General features: G+C 39.2%; 2 protein-coding genes across 4 annotated transcripts in view; both read left to right on the plus strand.

Annotated features, from left to right (window-relative positions):
* The window catches only part of NXPE3 (neurexophilin and PC-esterase domain family member 3), a 44,053-nt gene extending 40,322 nt beyond the window's left edge, over positions 1-3,731 (plus strand). For all 3 annotated transcript variants that reach the window (XM_042954541.1, XM_042954542.1, XM_042954540.1), the window contains exon 6: positions 1,882-3,731. In XM_042954541.1, coding sequence (XP_042810475.1) covers positions 1,882-2,432 — 551 coding nt within the window. In that variant the 3' untranslated portion in view covers positions 2,433-3,731. The remainder of the gene's footprint in view (positions 1-1,881) is intronic.
* A 2,033-nt stretch (positions 3,732-5,764) lies between these two features.
* The window catches only part of NFKBIZ (NFKB inhibitor zeta), a 34,043-nt gene continuing 18,052 nt past the window's right edge, over positions 5,765-21,755 (plus strand). Inside the window, exon 1 of the mRNA XM_042955550.1 lies at positions 5,765-9,346. The gene's annotated coding sequence lies outside the window, so the exon portion shown is untranslated. The remainder of the gene's footprint in view (positions 9,347-21,755) is intronic.

A 21,755-nucleotide genomic window follows, 5' to 3' on the forward strand; every position in this document is an offset into this window, starting at 1 on the left:
TTTAGTACTTTAGTACTTTAGTACCCTGCTTAGGGGCGCCTGGGTGGCTTGGTCGGTTAAGCGTCCGACTTCAGCTCAGGTCACGATCTCGCGGTCCGTGAGTTCGAGCCCCGCGTCAGGCTCTGTGCCGACAGCTCAGAGCCTGGAGCCTGGTTCAGGTTCTGTGTCTCCCTCTCTCTGTGACCCTCCCCCGTTCATGCTCTGTCTCTCTCTGTCTCAAAAATAAATAAACGTTAAAAAAAAAAAAATTAAAAAAAAAATAAATAAAGACCCTGCTTACAATTGAGAGAGCTGATAAATAATTCCATGGGAACTATTTTTGAGGGCTGTACATGGGCAGGACTTTCCATAAAGCAAATTCCCATAGTATGTTGTGAGTTGTTGTTGGTGTTGTTTTTCTCTTTTATTTTTTTTACATCAACCTCATTTCAGATTTAATTTTTCAAAGGAAAGGAAGAAGTAGATATGGTCCCCAAAAGTGGAAAGTTAATTCCAGTTTTTGTTGTGCTTTTGTTTCTTTTATTGACACAAGCATAGTTGAGTTTGGTCAATAAAGCATAAATTAAAAACTAGGAAAAGGGATATAATTTGTATGGCATAATGCTAAGCATGTTTTGATGCTGACTAGGCAGGGCCCTCCAGGAGTCCGTAGTTGTTTGTTTAAGTTCTAATGACATAGCTCAATATTTCCGTTCATAGCAGTGATCACATTGAGTGTCATAATTATTTTCCACTGTATCCTTTGCAGATAGATTTTCACCTGATAAAGCCTTGTGCTGGTGCTTGATTTTAATCAAATGAAAAAAATGGTAGCTTGAGCTTGTTCAGTTTTGGAGCCAAATGCTAAGTAGTAATGATTTAGGTACGAAGATCTGAAAGAGGAGAGGAGGACTGCATGGAGAGAAGAGTGAAAACTTTAACTCTTAAGAAGAATGTAGGACAATTAGGGTGTGATGTTAGTTCTTCAGAATTGGCTGTAAACTCCTTGAGACCAAGGACTGTGACTTATCCATCTGAGCAGTGCTGGCTAGTGGCAATACAGTGGCTGGCCCTGAATAGGTACTTAGGAAGTGTTAATGGACTTGGATTGCCAGAAGTTACTTAGTCTGTTCTCTGTAAGGCACTTGTAGGAACATTCAGGGATATGAGACAGGCCCTCTTTCCTTATGGGGCATATGCTAAGTGATGAATTTTACAGACAGGGTTTTTTAGAAGTAACAAAAGAGAAATCCTGACTGATTCCTGGGACCTTCAGAAGACCTCAGAAGAGCTGGACTTTGAAACACAACTTAGATAAAGGAGAGGGAAAAGTGAATTCTAACTTGTCTGCTGTCTTTGTTATTCTTGTGACAGAGATAGACATTCTGTAAGACATTAATATGATTTTCCACCCACAGGGTGAAATTGAAAGTCAAAAGAAACAGGGTTGCTTGTTTCTTTCATGTATTTCAAAAAGTATTTGGTTACTGTTACGTGTTTACTTAAAAAAGCACAAGTTATAGCCTTCATCCTGGAAGAAATAGTATTTATATGTTAGAATAGTGATGTATAAATGCCAAATTGATTTTTAGATATTTAGCAATCAGTGCCTACAGGAAGATTTTTTGACCTAATGGTTAGAAGTAAACAGGTTATTTTGCTTCTGAGGTATATAGACATACATATAGAATCTATTACTGATGGTTTAAATAATATGTTAGAACAAAGGTCCATTGAGGCCAGTGAAATAGGTATTACCTTTACAGTTGTACCTTTTTGTTGTACTTTTGTGGTACTTTTATTTAAAAAAAAAAAGTTCTCTTAAGCCACTAAGTAAAACATGATCATAATATATGTGCTTGTTTTGAACATTTTTATGAATTTGAATTTTCCTTGTTTCAGATTTAGTGGAGTTTAACTTGGGTAGTCCCAAGAATGTGGGTCCCTTTCTTGCGGTGGACCAGAAGCACAACATCCTGCTCAAATATCGCTGCCATGGTCCACCCATCCGTTTTACAACTGTCTTTAGCAATGAGCTTCGTTATGTGGCAAATGAGCTGAATGGCATCGTGGGAGGGAAGAACACAGTGGTTGCCATAGCTATATGGTCTCATTTCAGCACCTTCCCTTTGGAAGTGTATATCCGGCGGCTCAGGAATATCCGTCGAGCAGTGGTCCAGCTCCTGGATCGAAGCCCTAAGACTGTGATAGTCATCCGGACAGCCAATGCCCAAGAGCTGGGGCCTGAAGTGAGCCTTTTCAACAGTGACTGGTACAACTTCCAGCTGGACACCATCCTTCGGAAGATGTTCTCAGGGGTTGGAGTGTATCTTGTTGATGCCTGGGAGATGACCCTGGCTCATTATTTACCCCACAAGCTACATCCGGATGAAGTTATTGTGAAGAACCAACTGGACATGTTCTTGTCCTTTGTGTGCCCCTTGGAGACCTAGCTTGCCCTGGAAGGAACTGGCGGAATCACATTTTCTGCATTAGAGACAGGTTATGGGAGGCATGGAGATATTGCTGCTACTGATATGTACAAAATTTCAGAAAGAGCTGGACTTTATATAATGATTTGTAAGGAGCTTAGAAAATGCAGGTTGCATTTATATCTACCTACAGGATTTATTCCAATCTTTACATAGCCATGGGAGAACCATTATTAACAACATCTACGCACTGTATTGCCCTTGTAACCAAAGATGCTAATGAGTGTGTTTAAGTTAGCCTCTCCGGAGAGGGGAGATTACTATGCTAAAAACTGAAAAATGTTCTGACCTAAATGGTTGGTAGTGGAGTGTTTGTAGCTTATCTGGTAAGGGCGATTGTGCTTATCTGCATGAATAGCACCGGTGGGTCCATCTTCAGTGTGATGAACTGATGAGGCTTATGGTTAGGGGCTCCTGTGACACACTGGAGCCTGCTGTGTCTCAGGAGTTTCTCTTGATTCACCTTTTTTGAATTACTTGAAAAGGCCAGTATCTTTGGTTAGAATTTTTTAGTGAGAACATTTACAGTGTTCTGCTTTTATCTAGAAAAGAAGCAAAAGGGGAATACGAAAGCGGTTAATATGAAATCTGTGTGTTACACTGATACTTGCATTGGGCGGTTGTTACTTACTTGATTCAGCTAAATTTTACATGACGAATACTTTAAAATAATCACTTTTGGAACTGGAAGGGGGAAATGTATAAATGGAAATTTATTTTTGTGTTTTGAAGTTTGAGGGTTTTAAGAATTGACTTTTATGTAAAGAACGCCGTTGTTTATTATAAACTTGTACAAGTTACTTCCATCAATTTCAAGTGTTTCTTTTTTGGTTGTTAGTTTGGATCACATTCCAACATTAGAAATGAAAATCTAATTAGAAGTTAGATATTGAGATCTGTAACAAGTATTTCTTGATGGGGACATAAGGTACACACATTCTGTCATGCTTGGAAGTAAAAAACTGCTATCTTAAGATACTATCAATTTTACTTGACTGTCTTTGCCTTATTGATTTTAAATGGGTTTAGGCTAGCATGGGGCCATTTAGGAAGCACTCTTTTCTTTTTGAGCCAGAATGGATTACAATCTAGTTTTAGTTATCCCTAAATGGACATATGAAGAGACTGGAGAGGCTTTAGAGATGAAGACTGATGCTAAAAGCATTCTCTTAGGAAAATGGGTCGAGGAATTTGGAGTTAAGAAGTTTTTTTTAATGTTTATTTATTTTTGAGAGAGAGAGACACAGAGTGTGAGTGGGGAATGGGTCAAGGAATTTGGGGTTTAAAAATTTTTTTAATGTTTTTTTTATTTTTGAGAGAGAGACACACACAGAATGTGAGTGGGGGAGGGTCAGAGAGCAAGAGAGACACAGAATCCAAGCAGGTTCCAGGCTCTGAGCTGTCAGCACAGAGCCCGACGCAGGGCTTGAACTCAACTGTGAGATCATGACCTGAGCCGAAGTCAGATGCTTAACTAACTGAGCCACCCAGGAGCCCCAAGGAATTTGGAGTTTTAACTTAAAGAGTGTAGGGACGCCTGGGTGGCTCAGTCATTAAGCATCTGACTTTGGCTAGGGTCATGATCACTTGGTTCATGAGTTCGTGCCCCACATCAGGTGAGCTTGAGGCCTGCTTCAGGGGAGCCCTGCTTCTCTCTCTCTCCATACCCCTCATGGGATTCTCTCTCTCGGCTCCTTGATCACTTGCACTCTCTCTCAAAAACAAACAGACAGACAAAAAAAAAAAAAAAAACGTCCTTTCTTAGACTTGAGGGCCATCTTCAAATTTGTAAAATATGTATATGGGGAAAAATATTTTTAACTTATTTTGAGGCTAAGGCTCACCAACAAGTAGTTAAACATATTAAGATTGCTTAATTTTAATGGTCTTTAAGCTTTAGTGTCTGAGAATCGCCTGGACTATTTGATAAAAATACAGGATGCCTCTGGGAACTGTGGAATCAGACTTTGCTACAAGCATCCAGTGATTTTGATGCAATGGCAGTATTCTACACTTTGAAAAATACCAACTAAGGGAAGAAGGAAGATAGAACTAAGGAAATAATATTGCTTGTCTATTATTTCCTGGGCTTAATCCCTAACATTTAATCCTGATCACCATCTAGTAGTGTAAGTGATATTAGGTACATTTTATAGATGAACTTGAGTTTGGATTTGAACAAGGTATGTGAGAGTGCATAGCCCTTTGCAACTACAACTTGTTGGACTTTTGTAAAGAGAGATGTTCTTTTTCATATAAGGACTTTTGAGCATTTTCTAAAAGATTGCTGGAGGAGGCTGAGGCATCATCTTCCCAGGAGAATTTCAATTTCCACTGCCTCTCCAGGGCTTTGGAGTGACATTTCTTGTTTGTGCAAATGGTTTCTTGTGACCTCGTCCAGCTTCTATTACTTTTTGATTTAGTTATAAAAGGTCCTGAAGATTTGATGACATAGTTTCTTGATGTATTCTAATTCACTTTGTGCCTTTTCTAATTTGTCTTTCTATCCTCTGGTGTGGAAGTTTAAAAAAAATGCCTAAGTGTGGAGTTTGGAATATTACCTAAATCTTTCTCAGAACAATTAGATACAGTATTTTAATTTCTTCTGAAAAGTGTATTTTAGGCTAGTACCACACAGTTGTAAATATTAGCATGCCAGCAAAATAATATAGTTTTATATATTTTCCATTATAAATATAAAGGACATCATTGTTTTTAGAAACTAAAATCTAGACAAAGAAAATCTATGCAAAGAATCTATAATTCTATCATCTGAATGTGGTACGCATTAGCATTTTGGTATATTTTCTTCCTGGTTTTTTTAAAACCACATAGCTATAAACACAGATAATATGTAATTTGTATCTGTGTTTTTTTATTTAGCATACAAATATTTTTCTGTGTTAAATAGTCTTCATAACTGAATTATAAAAGTCTGCCCAACAGTTTAGCTAATATCATTATTTACATAAGTCGGCCATTATGGTTGGGCATTTAGGTTTAAAATAAAATATTAAGGGGTGCCTGGGTGGCTCAGTCGGTTGAGCATCGGACTTTGGCTCAGGTCATGATTTCATGGTTTGTGGGTTTGAGCCCTGTGTCGGGCTCTGTGCTGACAGCTCAGAGCCTGGAGCCTTCTTTGGATTCTGTGTCTCCCTCTCTCTTTGCCCTTACTCTGCTCACACTCTGTCTCTGTCTCTCTCTCTCTCAAAAATAAACATTAAAAAATTTTTTTAAATGAAATATTAAAATGGGTTTATATGTAATTTCTTTGGATTAAATGTCATATAGGTTAAAATTCATATGGATTTTTATTTTGGAATGACAGCATTAATTTCACTTAGTGGATCTCCTCATTTTCTAGAACTCGATTGATTTGATGCTATTTGTGAAAGGAAGAATCCATAATAAGGCCCTTCTATGCAAATTATATTTTTTAGAAGTTACCTTATTAAGGGTAACCTTTCATTAGCAATACAAAACAGATCTTTGGTGTTCTGGTATGATCAATTTTACCATTCTGAGCAATCACTATTTTATTAAATACCAGTTGACGAACACTTCGGGGTTTCAGGTATTAAGTTTCAGATTGATACATTGGGGTGCTTAAGAATATATGGTAAACCTTGACATATCCATGTTACATGCCAGAGGTGAGTCTGTTTCTGGGCCCTGTTAAAGGAAAAAGTTATTACTGAGAGAGGCACAGGGAAATTAACACCCCACCCCCCCGAAAAGAGTGCTCAGCATTTCCTTTGGGTTAATTCAGTTTATTAACAGTAGCTAGTTGCTCATGCTAGAAATTCCGCTTTTTAAAAAAAATTTTTTTAATGTTTTTATTTTTGAGAGAGAGACAGTGCAAGCAGGGGATGAGCAGAGACAGAGAGGGAGACACAGAATCAGAAGCAGGCTCCAGGCTCAGAGCTGTCCGCAGAGAGCCTCACACTGGCCTCCAACTAGAAATTCCACTTTAAATGTATTCATTCCCTTGTGTTAAACACTATTCTCTTCAGTTTAGGTCTAGAGTGCAGTTCTCAGTGCCCTTAGAATGCCTGACTGTTCAATGTACACTAAACACGATTTTGAAGGTGTTCTTTTTCTCTTTGAAAGTGAGACCACAGTCCCTGAGCACGAGGAGCACCTAGGAATTGTGGGAAGCTGGGGTGGTGGTGGCGGTGGAAGATAAAAGAGTTGCTGCAGGCGGAAGTTTATGGGATACAAAAGGTAGAAGGGCAGAAAGTGAACTTTCTAATCTGTGTCTTGAAAATGCAATTACATTTTAACTGTTTTAAAAAGTGTGAATTTAAGTATAATATTTTCCTTTATAATATTCTCCATCAAATGAGAAGAAGTCAGACTTCTTTGAAGAAGGGCCTTCTGTTAAAGTTTTAAGGACCTTCTGGTGTTCAGCTCCAGATGCCGATTCCTATCGGAGAATCAGACATTTCCTGTCTAATTATAAAGCTGGATTGGAACTGTAACACGGCTGGGGGGAAGGGGCGGGAAGCAGTGCAGGGAGTAGTTGTTAAGTGTCCCAGAAGGAAAAGGAGTCACAGTGAAACCAAATGTCATAGGCAAAATCCTTTAAGTGTTGTGCAATAGTTCATTCTCTCTTCAACCCACTCTAACCCCCCTGCCCTGCGCCGGTGAAACTAACGCGATCTTCTAGTTACAGACCCACTGATTTATAGATGTCTCACATTGTCCCAGGTTGTCCTTGTCTTTGAAGGCACGCGATCGCTCTACTACTTTTTGATTGCCATATTTTGAAAAGCTGTGTCGTAGAAAGTATCTACCTGCTCCCAACCTCTCCCCCGCATCTAGAAGCCACAAAGAGAAAGCTAAATAAGAAGAGGTGAATCAAATGAGGGGGGCAACGCTAATGCCCGGTGTGGATTCATTGAGAATTTAAAAAGGTATCCCTAAGAAAAATGTTTTGTTTTTAGATTTGCTTCTGATTCCTCCGCGGGATTCCAGTCCAGCTCTTGGAGCCGGCCCTCTCGGGGAATGTCCGGGACTCGGGTCGGTACCTTTTTGGCTTGGGAATTTCCAGTATGCAGAAAAAAATCCACAAACCTAGTCCTCGTTGCCCCCTCCCCGCCTCCTCAGCCCCTCCTCTGTGCCCACGCAACCTTTCGAACGACAGTCTGTATTCTGTATTTTAGAAAATAGGTCCTTAGCTTCCCCCGCCCCCATTTAGAGTGATGAACAGAAAGCGGACGCTATAAAGGGGGACAGGGAGAGGGGCTGGCCTCTTCTTGCCATGAGGTCAGACGCTGAGTTTTAGAGAAAAAGGCTGCTTAACTGCTGCTGCTTATCATGTAACCTCAAAAGGAAACTGATCATCTTTCTCATGCTCTCACGTACTTGGGTTATTATCGCTGATTACAGCTGGAAACAATTGATTTGCCTTTACGTATTTCTATGACTTGGCTCTTCAAACACAAAGGTATATTTTTATTATTTGATATTTGGTATGAAAAACTATCTTAAATGCTAAGCTTTTACTTTTCTTTTCCCATATTCAGATTCTTTCCTTTGAAATCAGTCTCTGATACTTGGGTGATCATACTTGTTTTGGGGCAAAATATTGGGGGGCAGGTTTTGGGGGAAAGGAAATCAAGGATGTTTCTATAGCTTGGTAATGGCCATGAATCACATCTGTTTGCCTTGAAAGCTCAGGAAGGACTAAGATGCTGGTGGAGGAGATAAATAGGATGCCTGATGGAAGCGTCATAAATCTGATGTAACAATTTATCTTTAGTCTGTGATGTTGGACTATGATACCCCAAGGCAGAAATCTCCCAGGAGGTTTGAGTGTGGATTTAGAAGTGTGTTTTCTCATTTAATGCCCTCATTAACTCTTATGTTAACCCTGTAAAATTAAAGAAAAGTATTACAAGACCATTTTATGAATGAAGGAAAGCCTGAACTTTGTTGACCTGGCTGGACCCCCAGATTTATAACAATCTGTATAAAGAATTTGAAGGAATTTTGTGTGAATAAAACACATTTCTAGGTAGGGTGGATTAGAGATTCTCTCCACCGGGATTAGTGGATTAGTAAACTGGCCATCAGGTGGGTGTGTCCCAAAGTGCATGACATTTATTATGTACATTTAAGCACTTGATAATATATATTCCCCTACTTTAAATCTGCCTTCGAAAGAAATACATTATCTGGGCAGGTGAAATATATTTTGCCTCTCTCACATAGTAGGTTGTTTAGACGATAAAAGGAGAGAAACATTTGCAAGGCTTATTCACTACCCTCAGCAATCTCTGACAGAGGAGCGGATGGAGCTCACAGATCATCTAAATATGCAGATAATCCTGAATCTTTATTTGGCTTCAGGATACAATGTATGATCCACCATCCACTCTCCATTTTGCTTAGTCACAGTTGGGCAGGGTGCGGGGGAAGAACCTTGGGACCACAGAAGAGTCAGTCTGGGGTGAGTCGCACAAGAAATCAATGCATGGCACGTAAAATGTCGAATGTTTCACAGCATACTATCTAGCATGAAGATGGTGACCATGGTCAGCGTAATTTAGTTGCTCAGATGCAGACTATTCCTTACTGAGGAAATGGAGGCAAACTTTTCTTATTCTGTTTTGGCCTGAAAGAAGTCCTGCTCTCAGAAAGCAAAAGAAACCCTCTCAGAAGTTAAAGAGCCAATGGAGAGCACTACTGAGGGGGAAGATTTTCTATTATTCTGAGACCCACAATGAATTGTTCCTGAGAAAACCATTCCCTTTGGCTTATAGCTGACTGATCTGGTGGCCTCTTGATTTCTCCCCCACAGGTTAACAGGAAGATCAGGAGGCTGAACTTTGACCTTTTGGCTTTCTTGGCCTGATGATGAACGCCTAAGGGTGAGAAAGGCAGATATTCCTAACCTAGTGGGGTGTAGATATTACCTTGGCCTTGGCTGATGTAGTTGAAAAGGGCAGTGGGATGTTTTCTAAAATTTATAAGATTCTTAGATATCTTAAATCAGTCATTTTTTGAATTTGCCTCAAAGTTACTGCGAATTTTACTTATAGGCATTTTACTGTGATTTCTTGTGAACTAAGGCTTTTTGGTAGTTTAATATGCTTTTCACCTATTTGAATTTCCACTATTTTCTATGAGAGGAGGACACGACGCATACGTCTAATAGGGGAATTCAGCTCTCTGCTGACTGGCAGTTTCGGAGTTATGTAATCTTTAACAGGCTCAGAGAGCATTATGCCTCCTATGGTTTTGGTGAAGCCACTCATTAAAGCTAGCATATGTGGTTTCTGATTAAAGCACTTCCTGTTCCTTTAATTTGTGACTGTGAAGTAAAACACTTTCCTTCCAAATTTAGCAGATGAAAATATTTTACTGCTCCTTTGGGGGAGTTAGTAATAGGGAATTAACATTTATGAAACATTTGTGTTGGAAGTTGACCACCAAGATCTCATTTAGCCTTCATAATGGCATCTGAGGTAGACATAATTAGCTTTACTTTATAGATGAGGAAATTGAGGCTCAGAGGGATTGAGCAATTGGTTCAAGATGCCCGAGGTAGTAAGTGGGAGAGCTTGGATTTGAATCTGAGGGGGTTGTCTCTATAGCTTGCACCCTTACCACCAGGCCATTGGGATATCAGCAGAGTACAATGGGGAGAGGTCAACCTCTTTCCAGGGCTCTGATTTCCCCAGGGTCCTTCCCTTTCTCTAGCTCACACCTGGCTACCTACCCGCTGCTTCCTGTTCAGATTTAACTGATAAAGTTGCCATTGATAACCACATAAGCCTTCCTATTTTAAGAAGACCCTAAAAAAATCTTTTGTACCTGCAAGAGTAAATCTGTCTGGTAGAATCTGTCTGATGAGATTGGCTGGGTTAGTGGATGAGGGAAGCCATTTTCGGACACAACACTTGCGATTACAAAGTAAAGGGAATCCTGCCCTTTGTTTACCTTGCCCCTCGAAGGGACGTTTCTTTTCTGTGCTAAAAAAGCTGAGGCTTGGAAGAACACTGCTAGTCAAAGCTCTGGTGAAGGGCCCACTGCTACTGCTTCTGGAGAGGAGCTGCGGGCACCTAACAAACCCATTTACCTGCTCTCTACCATCCCTGTTAATGCACAGTAAGTGAAGTAACTACCTGAATTACCTTATTTCAGAGTAGCCCCAAAGATAGAAATTTGCATGTTTTGTATCTGTTGGTTTTTTTAACAGTTTTGTATGATCTTTTTCTAGTTTGCATTTCCTTTAGGCCCTATAGAGTATGATTGGGGTAATTAATCTACTTAGTTAAGAAATCAAATGCTCACGGGGCATCTGGGTGGCTCAGTCTGTTGAACGTCCGACTTCGGCTCAGGTCATGATCTCACGGTCCGTGAGTTCGAGCCCCGCGTCGGGCTCTGTGCTGACAGCTCAGAGCCTGGAGCCTGTTTTGGATTCTGTGTCTCCCTCTCTCTCTGCCCCTCCCCTGTTCATGCTCTGTCTCTCTGTATCTCAAAAATAAATAAACGTTAAAAAAAAAAAAAAAAGAAATAAAATGCTCTGATGAATTAAGGAAGAATTTTGATAGACATCTTGTAAAGCAGTTCTTCTCAAACTTTAATATGCGTAAGAATTATCTGAAGATCTTGTTGAACTACAGGTTCTGTGTCAGTAGGTCTAAGGCGGAGCTTATCATCTGGCATTTTTAATAAGTTCCCGTGTGGTAATAGTTCGCCTGAGGTCCACACTTTGAGTAGCAAAATTACAAGGCTCCTTAAATTCTATAATAAGAAAAATTATGGAATTTTTTCTTTAAAATTTATATATGTCATTTTACCATGTAGAAAAGTAAATTCTGTCATGGTTATGTAAAACAGCAGTGGTGATGCTACATTCTTTTTTTTAAAAAAAATTTATTTAAATCCAAGTTAGTTAAAATATGGTGTAATAATGTTTTTAGGAGTAGAATTTAGTGATTCATCACTTACATATAATACCCAGTGCTCATCCCAACAAATGCCCTCCTTAATGCCCATCACCCATTTAGCCCATCCCTGCACCCAACACCCCTCTAGCAAACCTCAGTTTGTTCACTGTATTTAAGAGTATCTTATGGTTTGCCTCCCTCTCTGTCTTTAGCTTATTTTTCCTTCCCTTCCCCTATGTTCATCTGTTGTGTTTCTTAAATTCCACATATGAGTGAAATCGTGATATTTATCTTTCTCTGACTTATTTTGCTTAGCATAATACATTCTAGTTCTATCCATGTTGTTGCAAATGGAAAGATTTTATGCTTTTGGATTGCTGAGTAATATTCCATTGTATATATATATCGCATCTTTTTTATCCGTTCATCAGTTGATGGGCATTTGTTGATAGTACTGCTATAAACATTAGGGTGCATGTGCCCCTTCGAATAGGAAATGCTACATTCTAATACATGATACCAAATATCTGAATTAAACTTTTGTGAAATTTTGTTAATCATCTAAGTGTTATATCTATACAATGGCAACTTCCAGATGTTTGAAGACACTAAAAATGAATTTCTCACTTTTTGTTCAGAAGTTTAGTAGTGTGCAGACACTTTTAATATTGCTGTAAGACTTTTGGACACATTTTAGCATTGGTTAGTATGTGTGCATCCCCAGTCCTGTGATTATGTCAGTCAAATTTGCTGTTTGTCATGGTGCCCATGTTTTTCAAGTGGCTAACACTGTAAATCATGCCTTCTCACAGAGGGTGATAGTGTTCCCAAGAGGGCAAAATTTATTCTTGGCAGAGGGAAATATCTTAGATATGATGGTGGTTTGTGGCCTTCTAAAGGACCATAATAGTACATAAACAGATATATAGTATATCTGGAGTTCTAAACTTTCATCAGAGGACAGTTAGGGATGAAATGGTTAAAAAGGCTCCATAGGGAATGGGTGTGATAATGAAAGCAAGGTTGGATACACATCTGTAAATGCTCTACATATACTTAGTCAATTGTGGTCAAAAAGGTTTTTCTCTGGCCTGTTCTCTCTTTGTGTCTTGTTTTGTGTCTGCATCATTGCCATAGATTTTTAAAGTATCTACTTCCAGAAGGGGGTGATTTCTGGTATCTCCCCCCATATTTCTCTATTTCAGGAATATTTTCTTCTATTATATCCTTAAATGTTTTTACTATTTTAAGAAATTGTCATCAGATATACATGTCATAAAATTTACCATCTTGACTATTTTGAAGTGTATAGTACAATGGCATTAGGTTAATTCACAGTGTTGTCTAACCATCACTATGATTCATCTTCAGAAATTTTTCATCTTCTTAGACTGAAAATCCACATGCACAGAACAGTACTTCCTATTCCCCTCCAAGCCTTCAGCCCTTGGCAACCACCATTCTACTTTCTATCTCTATGAAGTTGACTAAGTGCTTCATGTAGGTGGAATCATACAGTATTTGTCCTTTTGTGACTAGCTTATTTCACTTGGGATGTCTTCAAAGTCCATCCATGTTGTAGCATGTGTCAAAAATTCCTTCTTTTATAAGGCTGAATAATATTCCATTGTACGGATATACCCCATTTCGTTTATCCATCCATTCCTCAATGGTCAGTTGGCTTGCTTCTACCTTTTGGTCGTTGTGAATAATGCTGCTATGAATATGGGTGTACGAGAATCTGTGTGAGTTCCTGCTTTCAATTCTTTTGGGTGGTACCTAGATGTGGAATTGCTAGATCATATGGTAATTCTATGTTTAATATTTGAGGAACTGCTGTACCGTTTTCTATAGCACCAGGACGATTGCTTTTTCACTCATTTTGTGCAGTATTTTGCAGAGTGCAGTGAAAAGGTGTTTATACCATGAATGTATGACAGAAAATGATGTGAAGATCAGAGTAAATAATCTGCTGAATGATTCACCACCATGACTATTAAAACAAATCAGCCTCTCCTACACACTCACCCTTGCCTGTCCACGTACTATAATGTATATACTTACAAACAAGTGCTTGGCTGGGAATAACTCGTATGGGAGTCGAGGCAATGCATTTAGATTCTATATGGGTCAGATCCTTTTGAAAATGTACACCCCTTGCCATGGATTCCCACATTTAAAAGAAACCTGGAGAGACTTGTGGGATGTTCAAGGATCAGAGCTACAGAGGTGACCCACAGATGCAAATGAAGGTTGACTGAACTGAGAACACCTTGAGTATGGGAATTGTGTGCCTTCAGATTTTCACCCTCCTCTTCTTCTCCTCTACTTTCCCCTCTCACCTTTGCAATATAAGCACATGGTCACTCCACGAGTTTTGGTTCAACACAGAATGGGGGAAAAAAAACCCAGAATGACCCAGAATGATAAAAAAGGTGAATTTTAAATTATTTTCTGATCTGTGAAATACTATTTTGAACACTGTAAGAAGTTTCTATTTCATACCTTTGTCAAGGGTAAAGGAGGTGGGTCTAATTAGGGAAGACAAGGTTTGGAAGAAATAAAAAATGATCACTGGGCAAGACTACTGAATTTACCCTCGGCATCTCTAGTATCATGATAGATGATGGAACTATCTGAAGGTGGCAGACGACGATGTATCATGGACCTTGCCAACCCTCCTGCTTTGTGCTGATGTTTCATATCTTTTAAACAGGCAATAAAAGCAGTCTTGTTCATCTGTGGCATTGAACACCATCCAGCATTAAGATAAGAAAGGGGTTCTTAGACACAACACTAATGTCAAAATCTAAGGATGGTGCCAGACTCCAGCCAGACAAAGTGTTTGTAGCAAACAGGTGGGGAAATGTAGGGTGATAATAATGTTGAAGGACTTCCTCTCTCCATCTCATACCTCATTTATGTTTGTCCATTATCCAAACGTCATGGTAGTTCATTTTGGGAGGCCTCTTTTAAAATGCAAATAGCCTTTGGGAAAGATTACTGTTTATGTCGTGGTGTGAATTAATTTTGAAATGCCTTCTTGACGTTTTACTAGAAGGGAAGGGCATGGAGACTGCCCTGCTTAGACTGCAGATATGGAGTGAGATGCAGTAGTAGGAGCAGCACAGGGAGTGGAATGTGAAGGCTAAAATCAAAGTTGATGCCTCCTGTACTCTCTTTCACCTGGCTTCCATATTTCTGTTCATGGTACTACCACTCTATCAATCTTAAGGTGTTGGAGTTACTTCTGGCTCTCTCCTATCATTGATGTGTCCAGTCTGTTGCCAACTCTATGGATTATATGTCAGAAATATTTCTCTAAACAATTCCTCACTTTCTATTCCCATAGGCACCCCTCTTGTTCTATCCTTTAGGACCCGTCAACTTGACTACTGCAGGCTGTCTGTCCTGATCACCTACGTTTCAGCTGTTGCTTTGTCCTTCCTAAAGCATGGCTTTGGTCATGCTTTTCCCAGTTCAAAAATCCTGAATGGCTCCCCATGGCTTATTACATGAACTCCAATGTTTTCAGTGGCATCAAGACTCTGTAGTCAAGTCCACACTTGACTCCATGATTCTCTTCCATATTCTCTTCAAGTTTGGCTGGTGGTCCAAAGAGGCCAGATGCTTAACAATCAAGTATTAAATGGAGCTTTGAAAAATGGATAATAATTATAATTATCATCATTGAATGTATACTGCGTTCCCAGAGTTGTGCTAGGCTTATCACGTACACTACCTCATTTAACCTACATACTGACCAAGTGAAGTTAATATTTCCATTTTATGGATCAGAAAACAGTTTTAGAGAAGTTCATTAAAGCTACATGATTGTTAAGTGAATGGAGCTGGGATTTGGACCCAGTTTGTTTGGCTTCAAAACGGTGCTTTTAAGCAAAGGATGAAGAAAATCAGTCAATAATTCTAGCTTGGATAAAAGTTAGGGACAAGAATTGGTGTGCTGTTTTCCAGGATTATGCCTAAGGACTGCATGTTGAGTAGCAAATGGAAGTATGATGGGATAGTGCATTAGTTTGCTAGGGCTGCCATAATACAATCCCACAAACACATATAAATTGGGATATTAGTATCGAAACCATATTGCTAAAATCACACAAGATAATATACAATGTGTGTAAAGTATGTGACACATCCTAGACATTTTAGTTCCTTTCTCACTCCCATAGTTATTATGACCATTGAGTAAACCTCTACCTTTTTGCATGTATATGGTCGGGAGGACCGGGGTGGGATAGATTACATATTGGATCAAAACCCATCTAGTTATAACTTGTGTCTCTAAAGCCTCTTCCCCCAGAGTACTTTCACATTTGTGCAGACTTGTTAGGAAGGAGCCCAATGTATTTAACTAAAATCATAATTGCAGAATTTGTAAGTCAGAAAACTATTACTATAGTAAACAGTTCCCAAAGTTGCACTAAATTGGCCATGAGGTTTAGTAAACAAGTTCTCTTGTTAGCATCTTTTCATTTTTTCTCTATTTCTAACAAGCATGCTCAAATTTCCTCTCTTAGCTTCATTCTGGGTTTTACAGACTCGTCCTGTTGCCCCGCAGAGTGTCTTCTTCCCATCAGCCTATATTTTCCTTTACGGTTTAAAGTTTCCATAAAATTCTAGCAAACAGGGTCTGGGGGACCAACAAAACAAAACAAAACAAAACAAAACAAAACAAAACAAAACAAAACAAAACAAAACACCCCCACCCAATCCTTTAATAAAGAGTAGAGGATAGATAGAAACCAGTCATCTGTTAGTGTCATGTGTTGTGTTCACTTTAACTCTCAGAATGCCTGACCAGTGATTCTCAACCCTTTACTCCTCCAGCACCTGGGAGATATGGTACACTCCCACTAGGAAGGTGCAGTCTGGGATCGTGTGGCCCTGGAAAACACTTCCTCAGTGATTCTGATAGTCTTTAAGGAGGAATTCCCCCTCTGTTGGGGAATTATTGCTTTATATTGCTTTACCCCGTAATTCTAGTGCCGTTTATACCACTCAGCCTACCTGAAAAAGAGAGGCTAGATTTAACAAACATCTTCACCTGTGTGAAATACAAATGATTCAGATTACTCTCTCATTGTGATTCCTTAGAAAAACGAAGGAGGGTGGACTTGGTTTAAGTGCCTTTACCACATATAGCTGTATAGATTCCTGTATCATTGTACCTATGTGGGTGCCAACAGTCCATACAAACATACGTTTGTCACTTTTCTTTATAATTTTCTCCAGGAGGAATGCTGGTTGTGGTATTCTGTTAGCGCCCACATAGGTACAATGATAAAAGGATCTTTAAGTACAGATATGGTGAGTAAAAGGAAAAGAGACCTGGCAGAAACCAAGGACACCACAAATCACCTGCCAAGAAAAACTTAAAAAAAAAAAAAAGTAGATGCAAACAGATTATCTGATAAGAGTAACCAGATTGCGCAAATGCCTGGATTTTTAAAGAAAGTTACAGTTTCTCATACATAAATACTGTTACAGAGAAAGGATTAGTGCTCTTGATTTGGGGAAAACACAAACAGAAGCAAAACTAAGTTTTTAGGTTATATATTTCAAGATTCTCAAATACATGTGTCTATGTGTTCATTTATCCAAATGTATTTGTTAAAGAACAACATGTTATTTTAAGATAAAAAGGCAATATTCAGCAATGTATTATCAACTTAAATTCTATTGATCATAAAAATTAACCTATTTATGACTTAATTCAGTAAATATTTATTGGGCATCTAAAACGTTCTGGACTTTGTTCCAGAGTACTGGACAAAAAGACAGTCTATGCTCTCCGGGAGCTTATGTTTTTCTGGAAAAGACAGACAACAATCAAATAGCTAGCTATATAAATATAATGGCAGGTGGTAATAGTGTGCTATGAAGACCAACAAAGCAAGGCAGAGGGAGAGAGCCAGGGGTGCTACTTTAGCTAGAGAGGTCCTGGAAAACTATCTCCCAAGCCAATGTTGCAGCAAAGCACTTTGAAAACTGAGTTTTTGTCTTCTATGTTTTTTGAACTCTGAGCAAGCTCTCCCACTCCCACAGATTCACCTCTGACTATATAAAGACTCCAGATTCCTATCTCCAGCTCTGACCTTTTCTCTGAGTTCTAATTCCATGTTGCCAAGTGTATAATCAACAGATCTAAAACCAAGGTTGCCATATTCACCCTTTGCCCCTCTACCCCCACTAAAAGATTGTCTTCATTTTTCTAGAAATTTCTAGAGAAGTTAAAGATTTGACTCTTTCAGCAACTTCATTGCACTGTAGAAGAGTCCAGATAGTTTCTTGTCAAAAATTCTTCCCATCTACCCCCTCTCTCCCCAAGTCCTCATTCTCACTACCATCACATTTAAGAGCAGCTGGAAGTTTGCTTAGGAAAGCCATGATATTCATGTTTTTCCCTGCTTGGCCAAAACTGGATACTATGGCCTCCTATATCATAACTGAAGTCTTATGACTGCTTTTTACAACCTCTAAAATTCAGCTACATCAAACCTATCTGTTATGGACCGAATTGTGTCCCCCGCCTCTGCCCCAAATTTATATGTTAAAGCCCTAACCCCCAGTATCTCAGAATGTGACTCTATTTGGATACAGGGCTTTTAGAGGAGTAATTCAGTTAAAATGAGGCGATTAGGTTGTGCCCTAATCCAATCTGACTGGTGTCTCTAGTAGAAGAGGAAGAGGTGCCAGGAATGAGTGTCCAATCAAGAAAAGGCTATACATGCATCTGGTGAAAAAGGCTTCAGGAAAAAACAACCGTGCTGGCACTTTAATCTTTGACATCCAGCTTCCAGACAGTGAGAAAATAAATCTTTGTTGTTTAAGCCACCCAGTCAATAAACTGAGGCTCAGAGATTAAGGGGCAAGGCCGCACAACTGGTAAGAGCTAGAGCTGAGTCTGCAGGTCTCACACCATGACACTGTAGTGCCTGTAAGCACTGTTGCTTAAAGCAGGAGTTGGCAAACTTTCCATAATGTGCCCAATAGTAAATGTGTTAGGTTCTGCCGACTAAGAGGCAAGGTGGAGGATATTATATAGGCACTTATATAACCATTTAAAATGTAACTATTTAGGGGTGACTGGGTGGCTCTGTCAGTTAAGTGTCTGATCCTTGATTTTGGTTCAGGCCGTGATCTCACAACTTGTGGCATCAAGCCCCACCCACGTCAGGCTCTGTGCTCACAGTGTGGAACCTGCTTGGTTCTCCCTCTCTCTTTGCCTCTCTCCTGCTCGTGTGTGGGTGCTTTCTCTCTCTCAAAAACAAATAAAACTTTAAAAAAAGCAGATATTTAAATTTTTTTTTTTTAAGTTTTATTTATTTTTGAGACAGAGAGACAGAGTGCGAGCAGGGGAGGAGCAGAGAATCTGAAGCAGGCTCCAGGCTCTGAGCCGTCAGAACAGAGCCGGATGCAGGGCTCAAAGTCACAAACTGCAAGATCATGACCTGAGCCAAAACTGGACACTTAACTGAGGCACCCAGGTGCCCTATAAAAGCAGATATTTAAGACAAAAATCTAAGACTGCCATGAGCATGCCACATCTATGACCAAATCTAAGAATTCCTCTACCCTATTTAGGGAGCCATTGAAGGATCCCTAAGTAGGATCACTAGGATCAGGTTCAATTTCTTAGAATGGATCTAAAGAAGGATAAAGGAAGGATCTTTAGCATCATGTTCAGTCTCTTAGAATGGCAAGTGTCCCAGCCCTGCCTTCCTCACAAGCCTCATCTTCCTCATTAGCTGCAGTAATACCAAATCGAATGGTTTGTCACAGCTCTGACACTGCACTTCTCTGCTCCCTGTCCTTACCTGGCCAATTCATGCTCATCTTCCCCAATTTTCAGATTAATATCTACCACTCCTGGGGCCTTCCCTGACCTTCCTCCTCCCCACCCTCACTCTCACCCACAGTCTGGCTTAAGGGCCCTTTTTCTGGGTCCCCACACAGACTTCCATCAAAATTTCCATAAATTACCCATTTATGAGTCTGCCTCCTTTACATAAGCTCCCAGGACATGTGTTCCTTGTAATAGCCAACCACCTGTTACTTAATAAATATTTAATTGAATGGCACGTTTTTAAGTAGTTACATTTTATTTATTTATTTTTTGAAAGAGAGAGAGAGAGAGAGAGAGAGAGAGACCGAGCATGAGTGGGAGAGAGAGGCAAAGGGAGAGAGAATCTTAAGCAAGCTCCTGGACATGACAGCGTTACTTTGTCCATTAAAAAAAAAAAAAAAAAAAAAAAAATCTGACATATATCCAAGTCAGAATAACCAGTTTGTCAGTCAAGTAAAATTATTGTTCCAATAAAAACAGTGACTAGTTGAACTCACAACTCAAATGGGATTGAAGTAGAACAAAAGCCAATGTATCATTGTTCAATTCATTCAATCGAATGGGCCAAGTGCTTTTCCAGATAATCATTATAGAATATTAAAACTATGTATATTTCAAGGGTCAGTATTTAATAAAATTATTAATTGTTGCTGTTTCATCTAGGATTTTCTTAAGTGAAATTTTTTTTTTTTTTTAATCTGCGAGTGGGTGGTGGTGATGAATACAATGACCACTATTTCATTCTGTTGCTGCTGCCTTGATTTGTTGTAAGGCATCAGCAGTTTACCCACGACTGCTTTTGTACCATCAGTGCGAATGTCAATACAATTGTTCCAGGATAAATGATGTGATTCAAAAAGATTATTGTACACTTTGAATGTTTCAGCCCCTCTTATGCTTATTTTCAAGCATTCCTATAAAAGATCTTTGGTGATTAGCCAGTGCTAATACCTGATGAATGCAACCAAAATAGCAAGTCCAGACAGTCCATAGATCTATCCATTGCTAAGGCAAAAATGCAGTATTGCAGGCAAGATCAGCTTTCATGTTTGCAGCTGAATCTTAATTTGATGAGTTGCAATATCACTGGGAAGTACAGGGCCATGGTTTCTTTTGCTGTTTTTTCATCTAGAAGACATTTAGCAAAACAAATTCTCCCAGACTTTATTCATTTCTCACCTATGATGTTCACTTCTTCAGTGAAGGCAGTATAAATTATTGTACTAAGATACTTCACTGACTTTTTCATCTCCAGTTTGAAAAGTTGCACCAAATGATTTTTGGCATTTGACAAGTTCATTACATCTACATTAAAAAACTGAATACCTTTTTTAAAACTTTGAATGATTGACCTCAATATGGTGTTACAACTTAACCGGCACCATAATACTATTAAGAAATGTTCTATCGTATAAGATACAATAAGGTGAATAGTTAACATTTATAAAGCCAAGGAAAACATCATATTTTTATTTCTTTTAATCATTTTTAAAAAATGTTTTATTATTTATTTTTGAAAGAGAGAGAGAAAGAGAGAGAGCAAGCTGGGGAGGGGCAGAGAGAGGAACACCCAGAATCTGAAGCAGGCTCCAGGCTCTGACCTGTCAGCTCAGACCCTGAACTCATGAATTGTGAGATCATGACCTGAGCCAAAGTTGGATGCTTAACTGACTGAACCATCCAGGTCCCCCATATTTTTATTTCTTATTTATAGTTCCTTCCAGTTGCTTTAGAGATTTCTCTTTCCATGAGCCAGGGGTCTCTCTGTCATTTTCATCTTTTTTTTTTTTTTTTTGTAACTTTAGATGTTAGAGTATCTGAACCTTGAGGAAATGTGTCTTGTGATATCCCTTTTTATTTTATTTTTTCATTTTATTTTTTAAAAAATTTTTCATTATTGTTATTTTTTTTAATGTTTATTTTTGAGAGAGAGAGAGTGGGGGAGGGGCAGAGAGAGAGAGAGTGGGAGATCAGGGTCTAGAGTCAAACAGATGAAGATTTTAATCTCTTCACCAATGATGAGCGGTGTGACCTTGGGCAAATTCTCAAGGCTTCATTTTTTGAATATAGTTTCTGTTGTCAGGAATCTGGGAGTGCCTTTGGGGGAGTTCTAGTTTAGGGCTGCTCCTAAGACCACAGTCAAGATGTTGGTCAGCGCAGTCATCTGAAGGCCTGATATGTTGTGGAGGCTCCCTCATATAGCTGGCCAGTTGGTGCTGGCTGTTGGCCTCAGTGGACTTTTCCAGAGAGTCCTCATAACATGGTAGCTCTCTCTCAGAGAGTTAACGTTCTATCACATTTGGTTAGAACAATGGTAGTGTCACATCATTCAACCAAACTGATAGACCAAATTGAGTTTATATTTCAACATGTAAATGAAGCAAAGTATATTCAAATTTTCTTTTTGTAGTAACATTAACAAACTACCATTCTTGACTCTGTGTGGGAGGGCATTGGGCACTGGGGCTTGTGGTCTTCTCAGACAGTATGCTTGCTTTGACATTTTATAGAAAACTT

This window comes from Panthera leo, chromosome C2 (assembly GCF_018350215.1).
Source record: "Panthera leo isolate Ple1 chromosome C2, P.leo_Ple1_pat1.1, whole genome shotgun sequence".
NCBI classification, from domain to species: Eukaryota; Metazoa; Chordata; class Mammalia; order Carnivora; family Felidae; genus Panthera; species Panthera leo.